The following is a 21,331-nucleotide window of genomic DNA, read 5'->3' on the forward strand; positions in this document are numbered from 1 at the left end:
CTCACTCAGAGTAAAAATCAAAGTCCTCCCTCTGTCCTGCAAGGTCCTCAGTGATCCGGATGCTCACTCACCCCAACTACAACTCCTACTGCGCGCTCTCTCTCTAAGCTTCCTCTGCTCCAGTCACACTGACCTCCTCCTTGTTGTTCCTTGAACACACCAAGCATGCTTCTGCCTCAGGACCTTTGCACCTGCCACTCCTCAGCCCAGACTCAGTCCCTCATTGCCTTCAGGTTTCTGCAAATATCACCTTCTCAGCAAGGCTTTCTCTGGACTGTGCTGATTAGAATCATGCCTTCCCCTTCCTTCTTGCCTTTTGCTGCTCTTCCTGGTGCTTCCGTGTGAGTAAATGAAGAGTAAACATTCTTAGGGGACATGCAGGCTACAGATTCTTAGGGGACATGCAGGTGCCTTTGGGGTGAGTGGTGTACACGGTGGGTGGGGAGTCAAGGGCTATCTCTGCTTTGCATTACTTGGATATTTTAAAGTTTTGCTTGTGTAATTTTATTGATTGTTTTGAGATGGAGTCTCCCTCTGTCTTCCAGGCTGGAGTGCAGCGGCGCGATCTCGGCTCACTGCAACCTCTACCTCCTGGGTTCAAGCGATTCTCCTGCCTCAGCCTCCCGAGCAGCTGGGATTACAGGCAAGTACCACCATGCCCAGCTATTTTTTTTGGTGTGTATTTTTAGTAGAGACAGGGTTACACCATGTTGACCAGGCTGGTCTTGAACTCCTGAATAAATAAAAAATAAATAAATGCAGCAAGAGAGCCGCAGGTTTCTAGAACAATGGGAGAGGGCAGGATTTGGCACTTGGCATTCCTGCATGGGTCTGCAGGCCTGTCTGTGTGCTACCCCTATGTGAAGCAGGCCCTGGGATTTAGGGGAAGAGGGCACACAGTGGGCTTTCTATAGATGACTGAAAAATCTATAGATGGTCTTGAACTCCAGGGCTCAAGTGATCCTCCTGCCTTGGCCTCCCAGTGTTGGGATAACACTGTTATCCACTGTGGCCACTGTTGTGGCCACATATCACCTGCTACACTCTACCTGGGGCCAGTCTGCTCCCAGGGGCCCCCAAGCTGTGCTTTCTTTCCTTGAGGAGAGGGGCATTAAGGTCCACCTGGCATGGGGCAGGCTGAGGATGAAGGGGGCACCACACACCCCTCTCCAGGCCGCGTCCTTCTCCTGATTCCTCTCTTACCTGTTTTGTTTTGTATGTTAAAAGGGTTCAGCTGCTACAAATGAATATGTATGTGTGTGTGTAACACACACACAAACACATGCACATATACACTTCGGTCCTAGACTGAATCACCAGGCCCTTTTTCATCTGTAGACTTTGGGTGCCAAAGAGCACTGAATTGAGAGGCCAAGAATAAGGTGTGAACTGCCGTAAATCACTGACTTTGAGCCTCAGCTTCCCTGTCTGTAAAAACATAGCCCATAAATAACTTTAGGTATAAGGTTTGACTATGAAATTCTACGATAGATTCTAGAACCTATCGCTATGTCACCATACTCAATAGGATGAAAAAGGTTTTCAGTCAGAAGGCCTGATTCCAAATCTTGATTTCTGCCACTTCCTATTAACCAGGTACCTTGTGCAAATGATTTAGCCACCCTGCACCTCAGTTTCCCCATCTGCAAAGCGGGAGAATAACAATGCCTCCTTCTCAGGGTTGTTCTGAGTTTTGAGGGAAAAAAAAAAAATATATATATATATATATATATACACACACACTTTTTTAGTTCAATGCTTGATATACAGAAAGCACTTAATACTTAATGCATGCCAGCTTTTATTTATTTATTTACTTATTTGAGACAGAGTTTCTCTCTTGTCACCCAGGCTGGAGTGCAATGGCACGATCTCGGTTCATTGCAACCTCTGCCTCCTGGGTTCAAGTGATTCTCCTGCCTCAGCCTCCCGAGTAGCTGGGATTACAGGCTCCCACTATCATTCCCGGCTAATTTTTTGTATTTTCAGTAGAGATGGGGTTTCACCATGTTAGCCAGGCTGTTCTTGAACTCCTGGCCTTAAGTGATCCACCTGCCTTGACCTCCCATGGAGGTCCCTGGGATTACAGGAGTGAGCCACTGCGCCCGGCCACATGTCAGCTTTTCAACAAGTATCGTCTCATGTGGAGTTAAAAAACGGAGTCCCTCTAGACTAAATCTTGTCTGCATGTGTGTTTGATTTAGGTCTGCCCAAAAGGAAAGGATTTTAAAAATTGAATGGCCTTTTTCTTTAATTGCGAGATTTCACATCAATTCAGCTTTCTGGCTTTGCTTGAAAAATGCAAAGACCTGGCTTTGATGGGCCCACAGTGGGCTGGACCTGAGTAGCGAAGGCCCACTTGACAAGGTCCTCCTCTGGTCTTCCACCACCCCTGCCATGCCGACTTCCTCCTTGCCAGCACCTGCCTAGCCCTGTGGGCGTGGAGTTTGCAACCCTTAGCTGATTCAATTCCAAGTGAAGGGAGCAGCTAAATAAATCTGCAAAGGTAACGCTCTACTGGGGCCCAGAGACCTGCAGAACAGGCATTCAGTGGGGAAGAGAGGCTGTGGGGTCAGGTACAGGTTGGAACAGAGTCTTGACCTGGACAGGTGGGGGATGAAGAGGGCTATGAGGTCGAGCCACAGGCGGGAAAGAACCTGTGTCCTGCACTGACCTCTGGCTACTGGTGTCCACCTAACAGGCTGGAACTCATTCAGCAGCCCTCTCCTGGCCCTCAAATGTCCCTGGAATGTCTGCAGTGCTGTAGGATCAGCTTGTGAGCTCCCTGTCATGCCCAAGGCAACACCTGCTAATGGGCTGCTGCAGGCTGGGCCCCATCAGACCTGACCAACTGCCCCAGAATAGCTGTCTCCAGCAGAGGGGAGAGAAAGGCCTGGGGCACAAACAGCAGAAATCGGGAGCCACACCTGGGCAAAAGAAGGATGAGTTCATGTCCTTTGTAGGGACATGGATGAAGCTGGAAACCATCATTCTCAGCAAATTATCACAAGGACAAAAAACCAAACACCGCATGTTCTCACTCATAGGTGGGAATTGAACAATGAGAACACTTGGACCCAGGAAGGGGAACATCACACACCGGGGCCTGTTGTGGGCTGGGGGGAGAGGGGAGGGATAGCATTAGGAGATATACCTAATGTAAATGACGAGTTAATGGGTGCAGCACACCAACATGGCAGATGTATACATATGTAACAAAACTGCACGTTGTGCACATGTACCCTAGAACTTAAATAAAAAAAAAATATATATATATATATACACACACACATAAAAAGGGAATCTCTTATTTTTCACCTAGTATAGATGTGCTCACTGCTGCTGGTGGCAACTCTTGCTGTGCCTGTAACTCAATCCAGAATAATTACACTGGATTCTGGAGACCTGTTGCTCACAGGTTGTTGTTTTTCTTTTGTTGGTGCAAAGGTGAACCATTCCTGACTCTTGGACATTACAAAATAAAGACAAATGTTACTGCTGGTTTCAGCTACAAAAAGCCAAGGCTCCAAATCGGTTCCTAAACCCAAAATCAATTAAGCAGATGTCGAGGAGGCAGGACTGAGATTCTATTAATAAGCATCGGGTTGTCAGAGAGACCATGCAGTTAATTTTTTCTCCGTTGCTTTCTGCTGCCTCTGGTTGCAGAAGTTCCTGGGAGAAATTCTGCTATGGTCATCGTCAACCATAGCAGAGAGGTGGCAGAGCACATGTGAGAAAGGGCAGGGCTTGGGTGTAATTGACGGGGCTCTGCAATGATCGGTCATTTCCTCTCTGAGAAACTCCACCCAGAAATATTCCTCTAACTCAAAATGCTACAATCACCATCCCTGGGAGAGGATATTTATTCAATGAGGCAGGGCTTCCAGGGTGTTTTCCCCACTTTTCAGAAGGGGCTACGCAGAGCTGCCGCCCAGCCACAGGCCTGGTGGGTGATGTTTGCAAAGCAGCTTAATGTCCCCCCCTTCCCCACCTCTCCCAATCTGTTCCTCCTGCCCCCGCCTTCCCATCTCTGTAAATGGCACTGCCATCTGCCCAACGGCTCAGCCAAAAACCTAGGAGTCATCCCCGATTCCTCTTCCCTCACCCACCCACTCACGATCCATAAAGCAAACCCTGCCGACCTTCCAAGCAGCACCGGAATCCACCCACCTCTCTCGCTCTGCAGAGCCCCGTCCTGCTCCGTACCACCAGCATCTCCCACCTGGACTGCTGCAAACACCACCTGATCTCCCTGCTTCCGCTCTTGTCCCTGGGCCACCCTCTTCACCTACAGCTGGGGTGTGCCTCTGAGAACATGCATGCATAGCTGACCGGCTCAGAACATTCTGGGGACCTTCCATCGGGCGTGCAATCAAATCCAGACCCTGCTGCATGGCCTGCTGGGGACCACCAGGTCTCCCCTGTCTGCTCTCTGCCGCCCCCTTCCCCATCCTCCTCCCCTTCATTCCCATATCCTGCTGCCCTCCTCCAACATCCTGGGAAACCTGTTCCTGCCACAGGGCTCTTGCACGTGCCATGCTTCTGTCTGCAGTGCTCCTGCCTCGGGTTTCCACATGAATGTCTCCTCATGATGCAGGTCTCCCCAGTGTTAGGCCACACAGCCCCACTTCCCACTGCTAGGGGAGCTGCCCTCGCTGGGACCCTTGCTCCTGATCTCTGGTGTTGCTGAGACCCTCAGTTGCCCACAAATATCTCTTTCTCCTTCTTCCTCTGATCAGGCTGTGACTTTATTTTCAATGCACCCAGCTAGGAAACATTTCCCAGATTCTCTTATGGCCAAAGATGTGCCAGGAGCCTGCCTGCGGCCTTCCAGCCCTGCTCTCTGTCCAGTTCTCCACCCCAGGGCACTGGCCTGGAGGTGCTGGTTCAACAAGCCCCTTCGCTCTCTGGGCTTTGGGTTGGATTTGACTGACAAGATCCCCTGGCAGGAGATCGGAGAAAGAAGAAAGTGAGGTTGGTGGACAGATTCCTCCACCTTCCTCTCTGTGGTGCCAACAGAGGGTGACAGCTCTTGTGGGGTGACCCTCTGTGTCCCTGGGTTCCAGTAACCTCTTGTCCCACTGTTGCTAATTAGCCTCGGGCACTGCCCTATCCCTAGTGGTTTCCTCGCACTTGCTCACACCTTAGCAAAAAACACTTAAACCGTCTTCCAATGATTCAAATTTGCATGTGCTTTATAATTCTCGCTGAGATCATGTGGCTAAGTAAATAAGATCTATTCGTGTTGCATGTGACTTCTGAAGTGGTTTTTTATTTTCTTTTTCCTGCCCTTCTGCCTCTGCTTTCTTTTTCTTGCTGCCTAGAGTGTGGCTATGAGAGCTGGAGCTCCAGCAGCTGTTCTAACCACAAGGTGACTTTGCAGATGGAAGCTATGCAGTAAGTATGATGGAACAGAAAGGCAGAGAAGGAGCTTGGGTCCCTGATAACCTTGAAGCCACCAAGCCAGCCCTAGACTGCCTACCTCCAGACATTTGTATAATTCTGTCTTGTTTAAGCCACTGTTATTTTACGTTTTCTTTTACATGCAGCCAAACCTAATCCTGATACACTTAACTTCCAGAACTCAAGTGATCTCCCAAATGTTGCTGAATTGAAAAAAAATCATCTTACAGGAATGTGCTTGGCAAGCTGAACACCAGTGTGGGTCCGAATGAGCCTCTCTTCTTCCTGAGATAACCTGCATCCACATGTTTTTTCTCCTCTAGTGATCAGCAGCAGGAAGGCCAGGAGGTGGGATCTCAGAGAGGCTGAGCTGGAAGTTACCACTGATCTGGTGTCTGGAATCTGGGTATGTTGTCCTGGGCTTCCAGCCATTTGGCCCCTACAGAGAGTACTTGAGCCTGCGATTTGGAATTGATCTCCTGGATATCAGGCTGTGGCACAGGGTGTGGTTTCCTTGTGTTCACAGATGGAAAGTGGAAAACAGGAGGCCGGCCAGACTTCTGCTACATCTTTCTTTCAAAAGCCTGCCTCTCCCACTGGACAGTTCTCCAGGCTGGATCCCTGCAACTTTCAGGATCTGGGGAGGGTCTCAGATTCAGTAAAGCACAAACAAGCACACAGTTTGTATACAATCCCCACCGTGCCCTACTCTAAGTCCACCCAGGCCTGGGCCTCTCTCTTCAACGTCTGACTGATGTGGCTGCCTATTGGACAGTTCCTGTTGGCTTTTCACAGGCACCTGCAACTTCCCAGGTCCAGAACTGAGCTTTATTTATTGATTTATTGATGTATTGAGACAGAGTCTCGCTCTGTCGCCAGGCTGGAGTGCAGTGGAGCGATCTCAGCTCACTGCAACCTCCGCCTCCTGGGTTCAACCAAATCTCCTGCCTCAGCCTCCCGAGTAGCTGGGACTATAGGCGCGTGCCACCACGCCCCGCTAATTTTTGTATTTTTAGTAGAGATGGGGTTTCACTATGTTGGCCAGGATGGTCTCGATCTCCTGACCTCTTGATCCGCGTGCCTTGGCCTCCCAAAGCGCTGGGATCACAGGTGTGAGCCACCGCACCTGGCCCACAGCTTCTAACCATGGTTTTCCCCATCTCTGTACACAGAAAATCCACTCTCATAGTTTTTCAGGCCACAACCTTGGAGTCATTCTCAACTCTTCTTTCCCATCCCTCGTCAGTTCCATCAGCACTTGTATCAGCTCTACCTTTGAAATATGACCAGCACTTACTACTTTCCTCACTCTGGTCTGAACCACCATCATCTCATGCCCGGACCATTGCAATAGACTCCTCATTGGGCTCATCTCATGCATGGACTGTTGCAGTAGACTCCTTACTGGACACCTGCTCTCATTACACCTATTCAGTCTATTCTTCTAGAGGGGTCCTATGAAGACACACATCAGATGCTCAATGTCCTCCTCTGCTCAGTGTCCTCTATTGGTGTCCATCTCACTCAGAAAGCCAAAATCTTCCTCCCATTCAAAGGCTCATGCCTTGCACGGTCCATCCAACCACCACCTCCCTATTACGGCTCATTCTTCCTGCTGCTCTTGCGCACACTGCTCTGAGCCTGCTGAGACCGCATCTGCCTCAGGGCCTTAGCACACACCGTTCCCTCTGCCTGGAGTGCTCTTCCCCAGGGATCCCCCTTGACTGGTTTCCTTACCTTCTTTGCTCAGATTTCCCCTTCCCAATGAGACTACCCTACAGAAAATCCCAGCGATTCTTTTCTCCACCTTTCTCCTGGTTGATCGCCCCTCCTGGCTTCCCCTCCTGGCTTTATTCTCCTCCTCACTTTCTGCTCTCTTACGTACTATAGATTCGATGTGTCTTGTTAACTCTTGCATTAGAATGTAAGCTCTGTTTAGTTTGTTTGCTGTTGGATCTCCTTTGGCATACAGTAGGTGCTCAGGAAACACCTGCTGAATGAATGAATCTGGTCCACAGTTTGAGCAGCTGCTTCAGAGAGCGCCATGTGAGGGTGTCACGAGCATCTCTCTAACTGGACTGCACACCAGCTACCTGCCTTCTTCTGGCGCTAGCTTCTGAATTTTCCTTTAGGGAACCTGCTCTATCCCAATCCCAGTCCTCGTGGTTCAAGTGGGGTTGGCTCCAGTCCTGGCTCCAGGAATGTGCACGTGACTCCATCCGGCCAACCACTGTGTTCCATTCCCCTGAATCTGGCTGACCAGAAGTCCCAGACAGTGTCAGACCAAAAAGACTCAATTTGGGTACTCTCTTCTAGGTGAGAGAAGCTCTCTTTCCACAGGGATGGCTTGCACCTGTATGGTGTTCATGTGGGTCTAATGATGCCAGGAATGCTGCCTGGAGAGCTGGCCTGAGAGTGAAGCCAACTTGGAGGAAAGCTGAGATCAGGGAGATGGAGGGACAGAGGCCATCCAGAGACAAAGCTCCTAGATCCAGCCGCACCTGAAGCTCAATGTATACTTGGACTTATTCATATGAGTCCAATAAAGTCCCCTTTTTGATTCCTCAATCCTGCTTGAGTTGGGTTTACATCACTCGTAACCGAGAGAATCCAGGCTGACAGAGAGTGGTTGTGACACACGCGTTTTTAACACCCAGTGGAAGGCTGGTTCCCATGGCTCTTTTGCAGGCCCCACAACCACCACTCAGTTGCTCTTCACCAGCCACGATGGTACAAATCTGTTCATCAGCAGAGGCAGTAATGGCAGAAGAACCCATGCCAAACTTGATTGACAAGTGTCACTCAAATTATGGGGTATGTAACCATGCCAGGCTCACATACCTGGCAGAGTGGGTGCCAGCTCACCTGCATGAGCGTGGACAGCACTCACCCCACTGTGTTGGCTGGGAGGAGACTCTAATGTTGCTGTTCAGTGTCATGAGACATTTAGATTTTAATGTCGTTTTGATATGCAAAGCTTGCTGTAGACAAACAACACTGTGGCATTGGCCCAGGGTGCTCTAACAGAGGATGGCTTTAACAACCCAAGTGAGAGCAAACTGTCACACATATGACAGGTGCCAGGTATTCCTCACAAGAATGCCAGGGAAACAGATCATCATCTCCACTTTATAGATGAGTAAACTGAGGCACAGAGAGGGCAAATCTTTCCCAAGGACACACGGTCAATGGTAGAGTGAGGATTTGAACCTGGTGGCTAATGAGACAGCTCTTACCCTTGCAACTTTACTCGGAGTATTTTCATTTAAAGATGTTCTGATAGGCTGGGTGCAGCGGCTCGCACCTGCAATTCCAGCACTTTGGGAGGCCAATGGGGGCGGATTGTTTGAGCTCAGGAGTTTGCAACCAGCCTGAGCAACATGGCAAAAGCCCATCCCTAAAAAAAAAAAAAAAAAAAAAAAAAACCCCAAAAAACTCCCAAAATTAGCTGAGTGTGATGGTGCGCACCTGTAGTCCCAGCTACTTCGGGGGCTGGGGTAAGAGGATTGCTTAAGCTCAGGAGGTCGAGGCTGCAGTGAGTAGTGATCACACCACTGCATTCCATCCTGGGTGACAGAGCGAGACCCCGTCTCAAAAAATATAAACAAATAAAAATAAAGATGTTCTGAGAGGCAAAGAATTCTTCTGAAATGCAAACATCAGGCCAGGTGTGGTGGCTCACACCTGCGATCCCAGCATTTTGGGAGGCCGAGGTGGCAGATTGCCTGAGGTCAGGAGTTCGAGGCCAATCTGGCCAACATGGCGAAACCCTGAATCTACTAAAAATACAAAAATTAGCTGGGTGTGGTAGCGGGCACCTGTAATTCCAGCTACTCGGGAGGCTGAGGCAGGAGAATCACGTGAACCCAGGAGGCAGAGGTTGCAGTGAGCCGAGATTGCGCTACTGTACTCCAGCCTGGGTGACAGAGTGAGACTCTGTCAAAAAAAAAAAAAAAAAAAAAAGAAAGAAAAGAAAAGAAATGCAAACACTGGATGCAGTCTCGTGGGGCACACTTCAAATCCGACAATCTGAGGGGCCTCTAAAAGGCACCCATCTCTGCCTGGTGTGAACACTCAGGAAAATGAGCACTGGGGAATCCGCTCTGATATTCTGGGGTTTGGAGTCTGGCTGTGTCCTTAACCCTCTGATACAAGGGCCACCACTAAGTGGTCCCCATGTAAGTAGGACCCCCACATCAAAAGCTTGAGAAAGTTCTTCTCTTTTCTAGTCTCTATCCTGCTGATCAGGCCAAGAAGAAAGTCTCGGCAGGTGCTACTTCACCTTTAATGCCGCTTCCGAAACTGCCCATCACCCTCATTACAGTAGAGACACACCGGCTTTCTGGGAGGCAGCATCTTGCTGAAATTTAAAAACACGACTTGGTTTTCACCGTGTTTGGTTTTACAGTGATCCTTTGCCGAAGGCAATGGGTATTGGTTTTTTCCTTTACAGTCAGAATTTGGAGGTTCCTTTTAAAATAATATTTAAGCTTCAAAAATAAGTCCAGTTAAAGAAATTCTCAAGTCATAGATCAGAACTGGGATGCTGCAAAAATTCTCTTGCTCCAGGCCAGAACCATGTCTTAATCCTCTTGCTGTCTCAGAGCCTGTCGGAGCCCCAGAGGCTCCCCAGAGGTTTAGATCAAATTAAATCAGTAAACCCTGGCAGAACCCAAAGATTCTACTGCCTCCCTGAACAAAGGACGTCTGCAAACGAGACCTTTACCTCCATGTGCTTCCCTCTTATTCTTTTGGAGCGGAAGTCCAGCAAAAGTCCATTGGTCTCAGAGGGCCATAGAGACACAGGGATGTCCCCAACTACTTTAAACATGTAATGATAATTTAGGCCACTTACGAACTAGTATGGCCCTGGAAGCAGTTCCCCTGGGCATTTGATAATTCCAAATGACAGCTTAGGGAGTCAAATGCGTGCAGGGAAAGGAAAATTGAATATACGTGGTACAGCCCCGACCCCCCAACCTTGCAATTAGGAAACAGAACAAGCCCCTCGTCTTGTGTATCTGGCACCAGTCCTCCCAACCAGACCCTAATGAGGATGGACGTCTGTTCTCTGTCCTGGGACTGGAAAGAATCCTGGGATTATCTCAGTCAAGAAGTCTCCAGCCCAGAGGGCTGTCAGAACTGCTGCACGGATGCGCAGAAAATAGCAAATGATAAATTTTTTAGGACCACCCGCTGCATGCCAGTTGTAGCAGAGACTGTGAGATAATGTATTGGGCTTTTTTGGGACATGCATTATTGATCTGGCTCTGTCTAGTGGTTTATAAAAAGCCTATCATGCCCCTCCCACAACCACCTTCCCATCCCTCACCTCCTGAAGGAGGCTCAGCCTCCTTCAAAACCCAGTGCTGCTGGTGGAAGAGGTCTGGCTTGTTTGTAGAGGGCAAGACTTGTAGGCCCTAATCTACGCTGTGTAGTGCTATTGGGCAAGAGCTGACACAGGACACTGAACACCAGGGGCTCTAAACCCACCGCATCCACCTCCTAGAATTTATCCTTCAGAAGCACTCCCTTGACTGTGCAAAGATGCCTGTTTAAATTTCCAGCAACAATATCCGTAACAGTGAAAAACTAACAAACGCACACATTACCAATCTGAAAACAACTCAATATCCATCCCAGGAATCTGGCTAAATAGAGCAGTGGCTAAGATCACGCGTTCTGGGTTCAAATCTTGTTTTTCTCTTTTTTTCTGAGATGGGGTTTTGTTCTATTGCCCAGGCTAGAGAACAGTGGTGTGACCTAGGCTCACTGCAGCCTTGACCTCTTGGGCTCAAGTGATCCTCCACCTCAGCCTCCCATTAGCTGCTACTACAGGTGTGTGCCACCATCCTTGGCTGATTTTTACATTTTTTGTTAAGATGGGGGGGGGGGTCTCACTATGTTGCCCAGGCTGGTCTCGAACTCCTGGCCTCAAGTGATCCTCAGGCTCCCAAAATGCTGGGATTACAGGCGTGAGCCACTGCACCCAGCTCAAATCATGTTTAATCACATTCCAGCTGTGCAAACTTGGACAAGTGACTTCTCTCTGCCTCAGTTTTTCCATCTGTCAAATGGAGAGAAGAAATCTCTGTATTTTAAGTCAGCCACGGGTTTCTTTGTTCTCCTCTCTCCTGTGTCTACTTCATACCTGCTATTGGTTTCCTTATATCTGCATACGCTGTTGGTTTCCTTATATCTGCATATGCCTTTGGTTTCTTTTTATCTGCATACACTGTTGGTTTTATTCACAAGTCACAGATGCAAAATTCAGTCAGATTCAGACATGAGACTTAGCTGGATCATGTTGCAAAAATGTGTTGTTCCTAAGAGTGGGTATTCAGCCACTCACCTGTTGATTCGGGCCCCAAATCTAGCGGCTGCCCTTGAAACGTATCTTTTCCATAACCCACATATCTAACCCATTGATCAGTTTATTTCCCAAATATACATCAGGTGGGACCGCATCTCAGCACCCAGGTCTGAGCTTCCATCATCACTGCCCTGTCACCCCATCGGCCTCTGAATGAGTGTACTGTTTCTGCCCTTACCCCTGTGATTTAATTTCATCAAAAGAGCTGGGGGATCCTGTTAGAACCTAAGTGAGGTCACAGCCTTCCTCTTCTTAAGGCCCCCTCATCCATGTCTATTTTACTAAGAATCAAACTCAAAGCCCCCACCATGGCCACAAGGCCTGGTGCAACCCGGGCCAAGTCGGCTCCTCAGCTTCATCTCTCTCCATCACGGCCCCAGCTCCCTCCACTCCGGCTCCCTGGCACTTTTTTTTTGCTCCAAACCACCTAGCCCATTTCTATCTCAGTATCTTTGAATTTCCTGTTCTCCTCACCTGGAACGAGCCTCCCCTAGTTCTCTGGCTCCTGACACAGTGCACTGAATGCAACAAATGCGTAATAAACATCTGCTGGATGAATGAACAAACGTGCAGGGCATCGGAAATTCTAAGCATGACTACAGCCGAAACAGCGTCGGGGCTACACAATGTGAGACCAAGAAGCTCTGAGGTCCAGGTGCTGCCTGCAAGACCTCTCTGTAAAATTCTTCAAGAAACAAAACACACCTCTCTGGCCACAGTCTGCAGACTCCCCATAGTTATCAAATGCGCCTCATTCTAAATGCTGCCAGGAGATAGGTATCCTCTGTGTCAAATTGTCAATAAAAGCTCTGGGCTCTGATTGCTTCCTGGCTACAAATTCTTTCTGCACTGAGAAGCTCCCGGAGGAAAAAGTCTATACTTGTGATCATTAATACAAAGCATTGCAAGGAACAACTTGGTTTTATGTAAATTACCTTTTCCTGGTAGCTAAAAGACAAATTCAGGTTGTCAAGGCTAACCTAGTCAACCTTCACATTTGTTGCCACCAACAACACGCTGTTATCCTTTAAGAGTGGACAGAGGCTGAGGGACCACCCTTCACGGGATCAATGATTGACAGTCTTTGCCACAACCCACAAGAGCCTCCAAAATTTGGCTCTGGGCTCATGTCTCATCTTTTTTTTTTTTTTTTTTTTTTTGAGACAGAGTCTCACTCTGTCACCCAGGCTGGAGTGTAGTGGCATGACCTCCACTCACTGCAACCTCCTTCTCCTGGATTCAAGTGATTCTTGTGCCCCAGTCTCCTCAGTAGCTGCGGTTACAGGTGTGCGCCATCATGCCTGGCTCATTTCTGTAGTTTTAGTAAAGACGGGGTTTCACCACGTTGGCCAGGCTGGTCTCGAACCCCTGACTTCAGGTGATCCACCTGCCTCGGCCTCCCAAAGTGCTGGGATTACAAGCATGAGCCACCACGCCCAGCCTGTTCTCTTTAACTCTTTGGAGAAATCCAGGAATGGTTGTGCAACTGGAGAAGGGTAGAGACCCCCTAATCTTGAGGACCCAGTTGTGACCCCAAACACGTGTAGGTGGCCCATGTCTTGGTTTCAATGTACTCAAAAGTGAGCACGACGAATCAACACCACCGCCCTGCCTCAGGAGCCTCAGCCTAACCCAGGGACCCTGCTCCGAGGGGCCGAGGTGCCACCCTGGGGCCCCAAGGCTTACCCAGCTCCACATCCTGGTCGTCCGTCAGCACCAGGATGATGTTGGGGCGGATGTTCCTGCGGTCCCTCTGAAACCTGCCTTTCAGGCGTTGGTGCGACAGGAAGGCCGAGCTTCCACCCAGCAGGGAGAACACAGTTGCGGACAGCAAGCACAGCACGAGGCTCGGGGGGCCCATCTTCTTTTTTTGCTGATCTGGTGCTTCTTTTGGGATGCGGGAGTCTCAAGTTGCGTCTGTGGCTTTATTTCTTTTCCCTCGTCCCTCTTCACTCGCAGATCTAGAGGAGGAGGAAGAATCAGGTCAATATTTATGTCAAGGCTGCCGGCTGCTCATTCTTGCATAATGATTTGTATGGCGGCTGGCATGAACAATGGGAGTTTCTTTGAACAGGGATGGCTATGGCAGAGTGAAAACCGAACTCCGCTGAAGTTAGCAAAGTCTTTACAATTTGCTTGGTCAACAGACTGGCAGAAAAGCCTTCTGTGGCCACTTCTGCAGAAACAATTTCTTCCCTGCATCCAGTGAGCCTCTGATGTGTCGGTGGCAGCCCAAGACCCGAGTCAGATAACAGCCGTCTCTGAATAATCCACCCAACTCCACAGACAAATCGTCCCCAGGGAGAGGAACAGCAGCGGGCTGGTCTCAGGGGGTGAATATTTGCGGTCCTCTTGCATCTGCCCGCACCGTGGGGTACAGAGGTGAGGGATATGAAGTTCCAGCTCCCCAGCAGCGGGGGATTCAATCAGGGGTTTAAACAAGAGCCTGGAGCTGGATGTTTTGGGCTGGACAACTGGCATGTGTGAGTGGCAGATCTTCCACTCACTGGCTCAGTTTTCCCGTCAGCAAGCCCGTTTGGAACCTCGGTTTCCCCATGAACAAAATGAGTAGACAGGGCTGTTGAAAGATTTCAGTCCGCTGGGGATGCGCGTGAAAGCCCCTTGTTAAGGGATCTTGTAGTTGGGCAAAAAAGTATTCCTTCTTTTTTTTTTCCAGACAGAGTTTTGCTCTTGTTGCTCAGGCTGGAGTGCAATGGTGCCATCTGGGCTCACTGCGACCTCTGCCTCCTGGTGTTCAAGCGATTCTCCTGCCTCAGCCTCTAGAGAAGCTGGGATTACAGGCGCCTCCACCACGCCCGGCTAATTTTTTGTATTTTTGGTAGAGATGGGGTTTCACCATGTTGGCCAGGCTGGTCTTAAACTCCTGAACTCAGGTGATCCACCTGCCCTGGCCTCCCAAAGTGCTGGGTTTATAGGTGTGAGCCATTGTGCCCAGCCTATTAGTTTTAAGTTGCAGAATAAATGAAATGACAATAGAGAAAATTGAGCGCTAAAAGGTGGAGGGGGAAGACCTGCCACAGGCCACTGTGCCCTCAGTCACCCCCCTGGCCCCAGGTCAGACTAGGTCACCAGCGAAGGTGGGTGCGGGGAGGCGGGGACGCGACTCTGGCTCAAGCAGGTCTCTAATCTCGCCCTGCTCTTTGCTCTCCGTGGTCATTTTTTCACTTCTTGAGGAAATGAGCCTTCAAGTCCTGTCCAGATATAGACTTTTGGTATCATTTATTTAAAACAAGAGAGCATGAGCGAGAGAGCCACAGCCTGCAGATGTGCTGGGAGGAAGCCAAGTGCCGTGGGGGTGGCTGTGTTGCTGTGACCTTGAAAGGGTCTGTTTGTCCTTGCCCTCCATGGGGGAACCCCAGCCATCAGCTCAAAGTCATGACTCAGAGGCTCAGCAAGGTCTCCGGGTTCAGCAGGGGGATGTGCTGCCTGCTTCATCTCTCCTGGGGACTGCAAGGTGGCCTGAGGGGTCTCCCGCCTCCCTCTTCCCTGCCCCCATCCTCCATTTTCCCAGGGCAGCTGGAGGAATCTTCCTAAAATACAGATCAGATCACAGCACTGGGCAGGGGAGGGCACAGTGCCTCATGCAGGTACAGACCGAAGGGGATGCTCGCTCCCAGGCTGCACAAGTGCCAGACACTCGCCTCACCTTAGTGCCAGTCCTGTGCTCACCTGCTGCACCTTCCCTGGCTGCTCATGGCTCACAGGATAAAATGCAAACTTCTTGCCAGGGCTGCCCTGGCCTGGGAGATCTGGCCCCTGCCCACTTCTCCTTGACTTCTCCTTTCCAGCCCTACTGGCTTCTTTCTGTCGAATGGACAAGCCAAGCTTCTCTCTGCCTCAGGGTCTTTGCACCTGCTCTTTTAAAAATAACTCCTGCAGCTGGGCGCAGTGGCTCACATCTGTAATTCCAGCACTTTGGGAGGCTGAGGCAGGTGGATCACTTGAGGTCAGGAGTTCGAGACCAGCCTGATCAACATGGTGAAACCCCATCTCTACTAAAAATACACAAATTAGCTGGGCATGGTGGCACATGCCTGTAAGCCTGTAATCCCAGCTACTCGGGAGGCTGAGGCAGGAGAATCGCTTGAACCTGGGAAATGGAGGTTGCAGTGAGCTGAGATCATGTCATTGCACTCCAGCCTGGGTGACAGAGTGAGACTCCGTCTCATAAACAACAACAACAAACTCCTGCTTTGTACTCCTGGCTCTTTCTGTCAAAAGAACAAACGTCATCACCTCAGAGAGGCCTGCCCTGACCACCCTATTTAAAGTGGGGTCCCCAACCCAGGCACTCTGCATTTTATAACCGGTTTTATTTCTCTTGTAATCACTACTACAGCCTGCAATTTCTTATTTATTGTCCAATTCTTCCCCACTAGGGGGTCAGCTCCCTGAGGACAGAGACAGGCTTATGTTATTCATGGCTGTCTCCAGGCCTTGGCACAAAGAAATAGATAAATAAAGGAACGGAGGTTCTGCTAAGGTCCTTTGAGTTCTGCAGAGTGAGGGAAGCTGGACTTGGCAGGGCCGTGCCATAGCTTGGGTCTACATGGCTCAGAGGCATCCATCACTGATGCCTTGCCCCAGCCACCCTCCATGGACACCAACGAGGAGCTGGCCACTGTGTTCTCTGCGCAGCGCTATGGTTGAAAAACCCCAGGAAGGGTCACTCCTGCTCCATTTCTCCCCCAGCTCTGCTTGGCACCCTGGGAGGCTGAGCTCTACAGATGGCACATCCCTGCTCTCTGGCTTTCGGCTGGGAGGCTGCAGCATGGGAGGTGGTGGGAAGTCCGTGCGTTTATTCTCCTCCCGCATGCAGTAGCCTTCGTGTCTGTGTGTGTGGATGCAGCTCCTGCCGGGGGCCCCTCCTGGCTCTAGTGTCTCCCCAGTTCTGAGTTCACCTCTCCCTCCTCTTGCCCCATCAAGTCTAGGGAAAGTAAGGGCTCCTATTGCTACCAGTTCCTGGGTGCAGCATCATTTCTTTACTCACTTTGCCCACCTGCCTCTGAAAATAGTGCTTTCAATCAACTCTCCCAGCTGCCCCGATGCGCACCCTAATTTACTTCATTCAGGGACCTGTATCCTATGTCAGGCTGGCCAGGACAGCAAGTTTCCCTTCTAGCACCTCCCCTGGGAGCAGGAAGCAGGCTCCGCTCAATGCCGCCTTCCCAGGTGGCTCTGAGAGTCACAATTTCAGGGGAGCTGGGGACACACTCGATGCAGTCGTCTGACATGAGAACTGTGAGTTTCATGGGACCAGAGGGTGAACAACAGCTTCCTTCTTAATCTCTCATCTGCAGAAACATACACCTCATGAGAGCCAGAGCCACTGCGGCAACTTTGCTGGGCACCTGCTTTGTGCCACGTGGTGTGATGGTTAAGGACGTGGACTTTGGAGTTACTTGCTGAAAGACCCTGAGCTAGTAACACCTTTGTGCCTCAGTTTCCTCATCTACGAAATGGGTGTGCAGGATTAAATGTGTTGATACAGTGTGCTGGGACTACAGCCTGGCCATAGTACTAACTGGAATACATATTCCACAATGTAAACCATTATTAGATTGATCCTACCACTGTAGCTGTCCTGCGTCAGGCACTCTGAAATCTCCTTCAACCTCCACCAAGGCTTCCTCCTGCAAGTACTATTATTAGCCCCAGAGAAAACTGAGGTTTCATTACTGTCCTAAGGCCACCCAGACAGAAGATGGCAGGGATGGGATGTGAATTCTGCCCTCCCTCACCGTTCAGTGTGGGCTTCTCATCACGAAACTCGGATTTCCCAACTCTTTCCATTCAAGGACCACGGCCCTGATTTCTGCTGAATCTGCAGAGCCCTTCAGTGATTATTTGCTTAACGTGCTTCTTTAAATGGCCGCATTTTAAAATAAAAACACAAACACATGTTTTGGGAAAAGAAAACTTCCTACCCAAATATAAATGGAAAGTGGACATCGCTTCCCTGTAGAGCTAATTGTACAAATAAAAGTCAAAGAAAGCTGAATCAGTGGAACTTGATGCAAACAGCTTCCCAGGCTTTGCGTGCCCTCGTGCTCGCGCTCTCTTTTGAAGTGAGATTAGCAGGTGTTGAAAGGAGTCAAAGCACATTAGCACCATCCGAGACTTTCTGCTGGAGGTAACTGGAGGCTGCCAGACAGCTGAAAAGGAGACAAACTCTAGCCATCGAATCAGTCCCTGAACCACCCCAAATCAGAGTAATCCTCAAACTATGTTGTGTATCTGATACGGTTTGGCTGTGTCCCCACCCAAATCTCATCTTGACTTGTAGCGCCCATAATTCCCACGTGTTGTGGGAGGGACCTGGTGGGAGATAATTGAATCATGGGGGTGGTTCCCCCATACTATTCTCATGGTAGTGAATAAGTCTCATGAGATCTGATGGTTTTATAAAGGGTTTCCCCTTTTGCTTGGTTCTCATTTTCTCTTGTCTGCCATCATGTAAGACGTGCCTTTCACCTTCCACCATGATTGTAAGGCCTCCCCAGCCACATGGAACAATGAGTCCATTAAATCTTTTTCTTTTAAATTACCCAGTCTCGGGTATGTCTTTATCAGCAGCGTGAAAACAGACTAATACATTATCAGTGGCCCATGTCCCTCCATCGGGAAACACTATGGGATGCTTTGCACTTGAAACTACGATTGCAGCAGCCAGCGTGCTAAGATGCACATTCACGTTCCTTCAGAGAGACAGACGTGGAGTGCTAATATTGGGAGAATTCCGATGGGGTGCACTACAAATAGCAACTCTCTGAAACCAGAAACCAATCACAGGAAAACCGTTCCGAAAGCTTGCAGCACACTCCAGTCTCTGCTCTGAGCTGTTTGCAGGTGTCAACCCAATTAATATGCACACCCACCCATCAATATTTCACCCATTTTATGGATGAAGAAGCTGAGGCACAGAGAGTTAAAATCACTTTCCCCCGATCATATGGGTAAGTGGCAGAGAAGGGGTTCAAACCTAGTCTGGCCCGATTTGGGCAGCTCAACCAGGAACCCCTAGAAGCAGATCTTTGAACAAGTTCCTAAGAGTCTCCCAGCCTCAGTTTCCTCATTTGCCAGGTGGCCAGGTGCCCTCTGAGGGCCTTTTTGGCCCTGGGCCTGTGATGCCAGGGTACAGGGGGGCTGGGAAGGGCAGTCTTCATTGGGAGCCCTGGGCTGGGTAAAGATGGAGCCTGGGGCACAGTCAGCTGGACTTCGTTCCTGGCTCCCATGTTGGTTTCAGAGCACCCCCCACTCCTGGGCGGCTATCACCCGCTCTCCTCTGGATGGAAGTCAAAGCTCCGGCACCAGAAGCCAGAGAATAACAGGAGCTAATTATTTCATCAGATCAAGTCATCAGTGGGTCGATTTCTGATGAATTCCCCTGGCTCAGACTTCTCGTGGCCTCATGCCAGTTTCTCTCCGGATGCTGAAGAAATCAATTAAAGATGACACAAGGGATTCTGCCTTGTTTTTTTTCCTTTTTCTTGGTAAAATATTCAAAGTGGCTGAACCGAGAGAGCACCCAGTGAACTCACGCGGCACCAGCCGCCTGCCACTCCATCCCTGCTGTGGACAACACCTCTCCTTCCCACCAGTTCCTTTCCAGGTCTCTCTGGCTCCTCCTCTCCATCCTGAATCCTCTCCAGGACCTTGGCAAAGGCTCGCCAGCCCAGGAAACATCTCTGGAAACACCTAACGTCCTGAGCATTTAGAAACATCATTTTTAGTTCTCAATTTCTCTGCTGATCTGCAGAGAGGAAAGGGTCTCAGAGTGACTGATGCCCTCACCTTCCCAATGCCACAAACCACAGCGGTGAACAAACACCTGGGACCTCATCCAGACCTGTTTAGAAAGACCCAGATGGGCTGTTTTCCTCTGAGGATCTCCAAATCCAACAAGAGGAGGAGAGAGAAGTTTGGGAACAATCAGGCAGCTGAGGTGGTGGGAGAGGAAGAAGGGGCCAGAGGCAGAAGGAGGCACTGGTCAGATGGTAAATGTCCATGAAAGGCAGGAAGAAAGCAAACTGTGGGTGTGCAGATACGTCCCACGGGCTGGGGCCAGAGCCCCGCAACAGACCTAGCAGCCTCCCCAGGTGGTCCAGAGAATCTGATCATTTCTCTCTCTTCCTTCTTTCACTTTACAAATACGTATGAAGGACCTCCTATGAGGCACAGTGTTCAGTGATAGGAGAATCCTGCCTGGATTCCAACAGCCTCCTAACTGGTTTCCCTGCTTCTACCTCGTCCCTTCCATCAAGCAGCCAGACAGATCCTGATAAAACAAAAGCAAGGGCCTGCCTTCCTCCACTGAACAGCCTTCAATAACTTCCATCCCATGCAGAGTAAAATGCAAAAACCCTCCAAAGGGGCTACAAGAACCCACCCAACCTGCTCCATCGCCTCTCCGACCTTATTGCCTTCCCCTCTCTCCCTTGCACACCTGGCTCCAGCCACACGTTCTCTGTACTGTTCCTTGCACACGCTAGCACACCCCACCCCAGGGCCCTTGAACTTGCTGCTCCCTCTGCCTGGAGCCTTCATTCAGGTTATCTTCACCATCCCTTCTTCCCCCTCCTCAGGTCTTTGCTCAAATTTCACCTTGGCAGGTTAAAACCGAAATCTCTGCCCTCCCCAGTAGCACTTACCACCTCTCACAGCTAGCTCCTTTATTTCTTTGCGGTTGTCCTCCAGCAGAATATCAGCCCCCTGAAGGTACAGGTTTTTGTCATTTTTGTTCAGATCTATATCCTCAACAATTAAAACAATGCTTGGGGCATAGCAGGCATTCAAAATATTTACTGGCTTAACAAAGAATTATCTCCTGTCTCCTGGTAACAGCCCCTGCTAGTGCTTTGAGGCCACAAGTGCTCTTATTCCCCCCCCCCCCCACTCCCCCTTATATATGGTTTGACTGCAGGGCAGATCATGTGAGCCAGGTGGAGCCAATCAGCAATTCCATCTCTAGCTTCAGCGATTGGTCCTGGGGCAGACATGTGACCCAAGTCTGGCCAATAAGCGAGAGGGAGTCCTGGAGGCTGGAGGAGACTGTGCTGGGTGCCAGGAGGCGTGAATCTGGTGCTGATGGTGGCCGCCCATTGGATGGAGCCCGAGAGAGAGGATGCTGGTGACAATGGGGTGGACCAAGTTGCATCTTGTAGCCAGGTACAGACTCAAAAAAGTGCCCTTTGCTGCTTAAGAGAGTCCGAATTAGGGCTGTCATTTGCAACAGGGAGCATCCAGACCAACACAGGAAACACCCTAGAAGAACAACAATGAATGATAGCTAACATCAGCAGCCCTGCACAATTCTAAGCACTTTTAGTGTGTGACCTCATGCCACCCTTACAACCACCTTGTGAGTTGGGATGCTCCATTTACAGACAAGGAAGATAAGGCACGGACAGGCTCCAGAACCTGCCCAGTGTCATGCAGCATGGGTGCTGAATACTGTCCCTTTGGTCCTCCCTTCCCATCTTCTCTCCACCTCCAAATCCAACAAGAGGAGGAGAGAGGGCTGGGCGCGGCAGC

General features: G+C 49.9%; 1 protein-coding gene across 14 annotated transcripts in view; it reads right to left on the minus strand.

Annotated features, from left to right (window-relative positions):
• The window catches only part of SULF2 (sulfatase 2), a 135,644-nt gene that overhangs the window by 94,110 nt on the left and 20,203 nt on the right, over positions 1-21,331 (minus strand). For 12 of the 14 annotated variants that reach the window (XM_063702221.1, XM_063702222.1, XM_063702220.1 and 9 more), the window contains exon 2: positions 13,463-13,737. In XM_063702221.1, coding sequence (XP_063558291.1) covers positions 13,463-13,637 — 175 coding nt within the window. In that variant the 5' untranslated portion in view covers positions 13,638-13,737. Of the gene's footprint in view, positions 1-13,462; positions 13,738-20,448; positions 20,706-21,331 lie in introns of those variants that run through there. The other 2 variants (XM_055373161.2, XM_055373157.2) reach the window with 2 other exon arrangements.

Source organism: Gorilla gorilla, chromosome 21 (assembly GCF_029281585.2).
Source record: "Gorilla gorilla gorilla isolate KB3781 chromosome 21, NHGRI_mGorGor1-v2.1_pri, whole genome shotgun sequence".
Taxonomy (NCBI): Eukaryota; Metazoa; Chordata; class Mammalia; order Primates; family Hominidae; genus Gorilla; species Gorilla gorilla.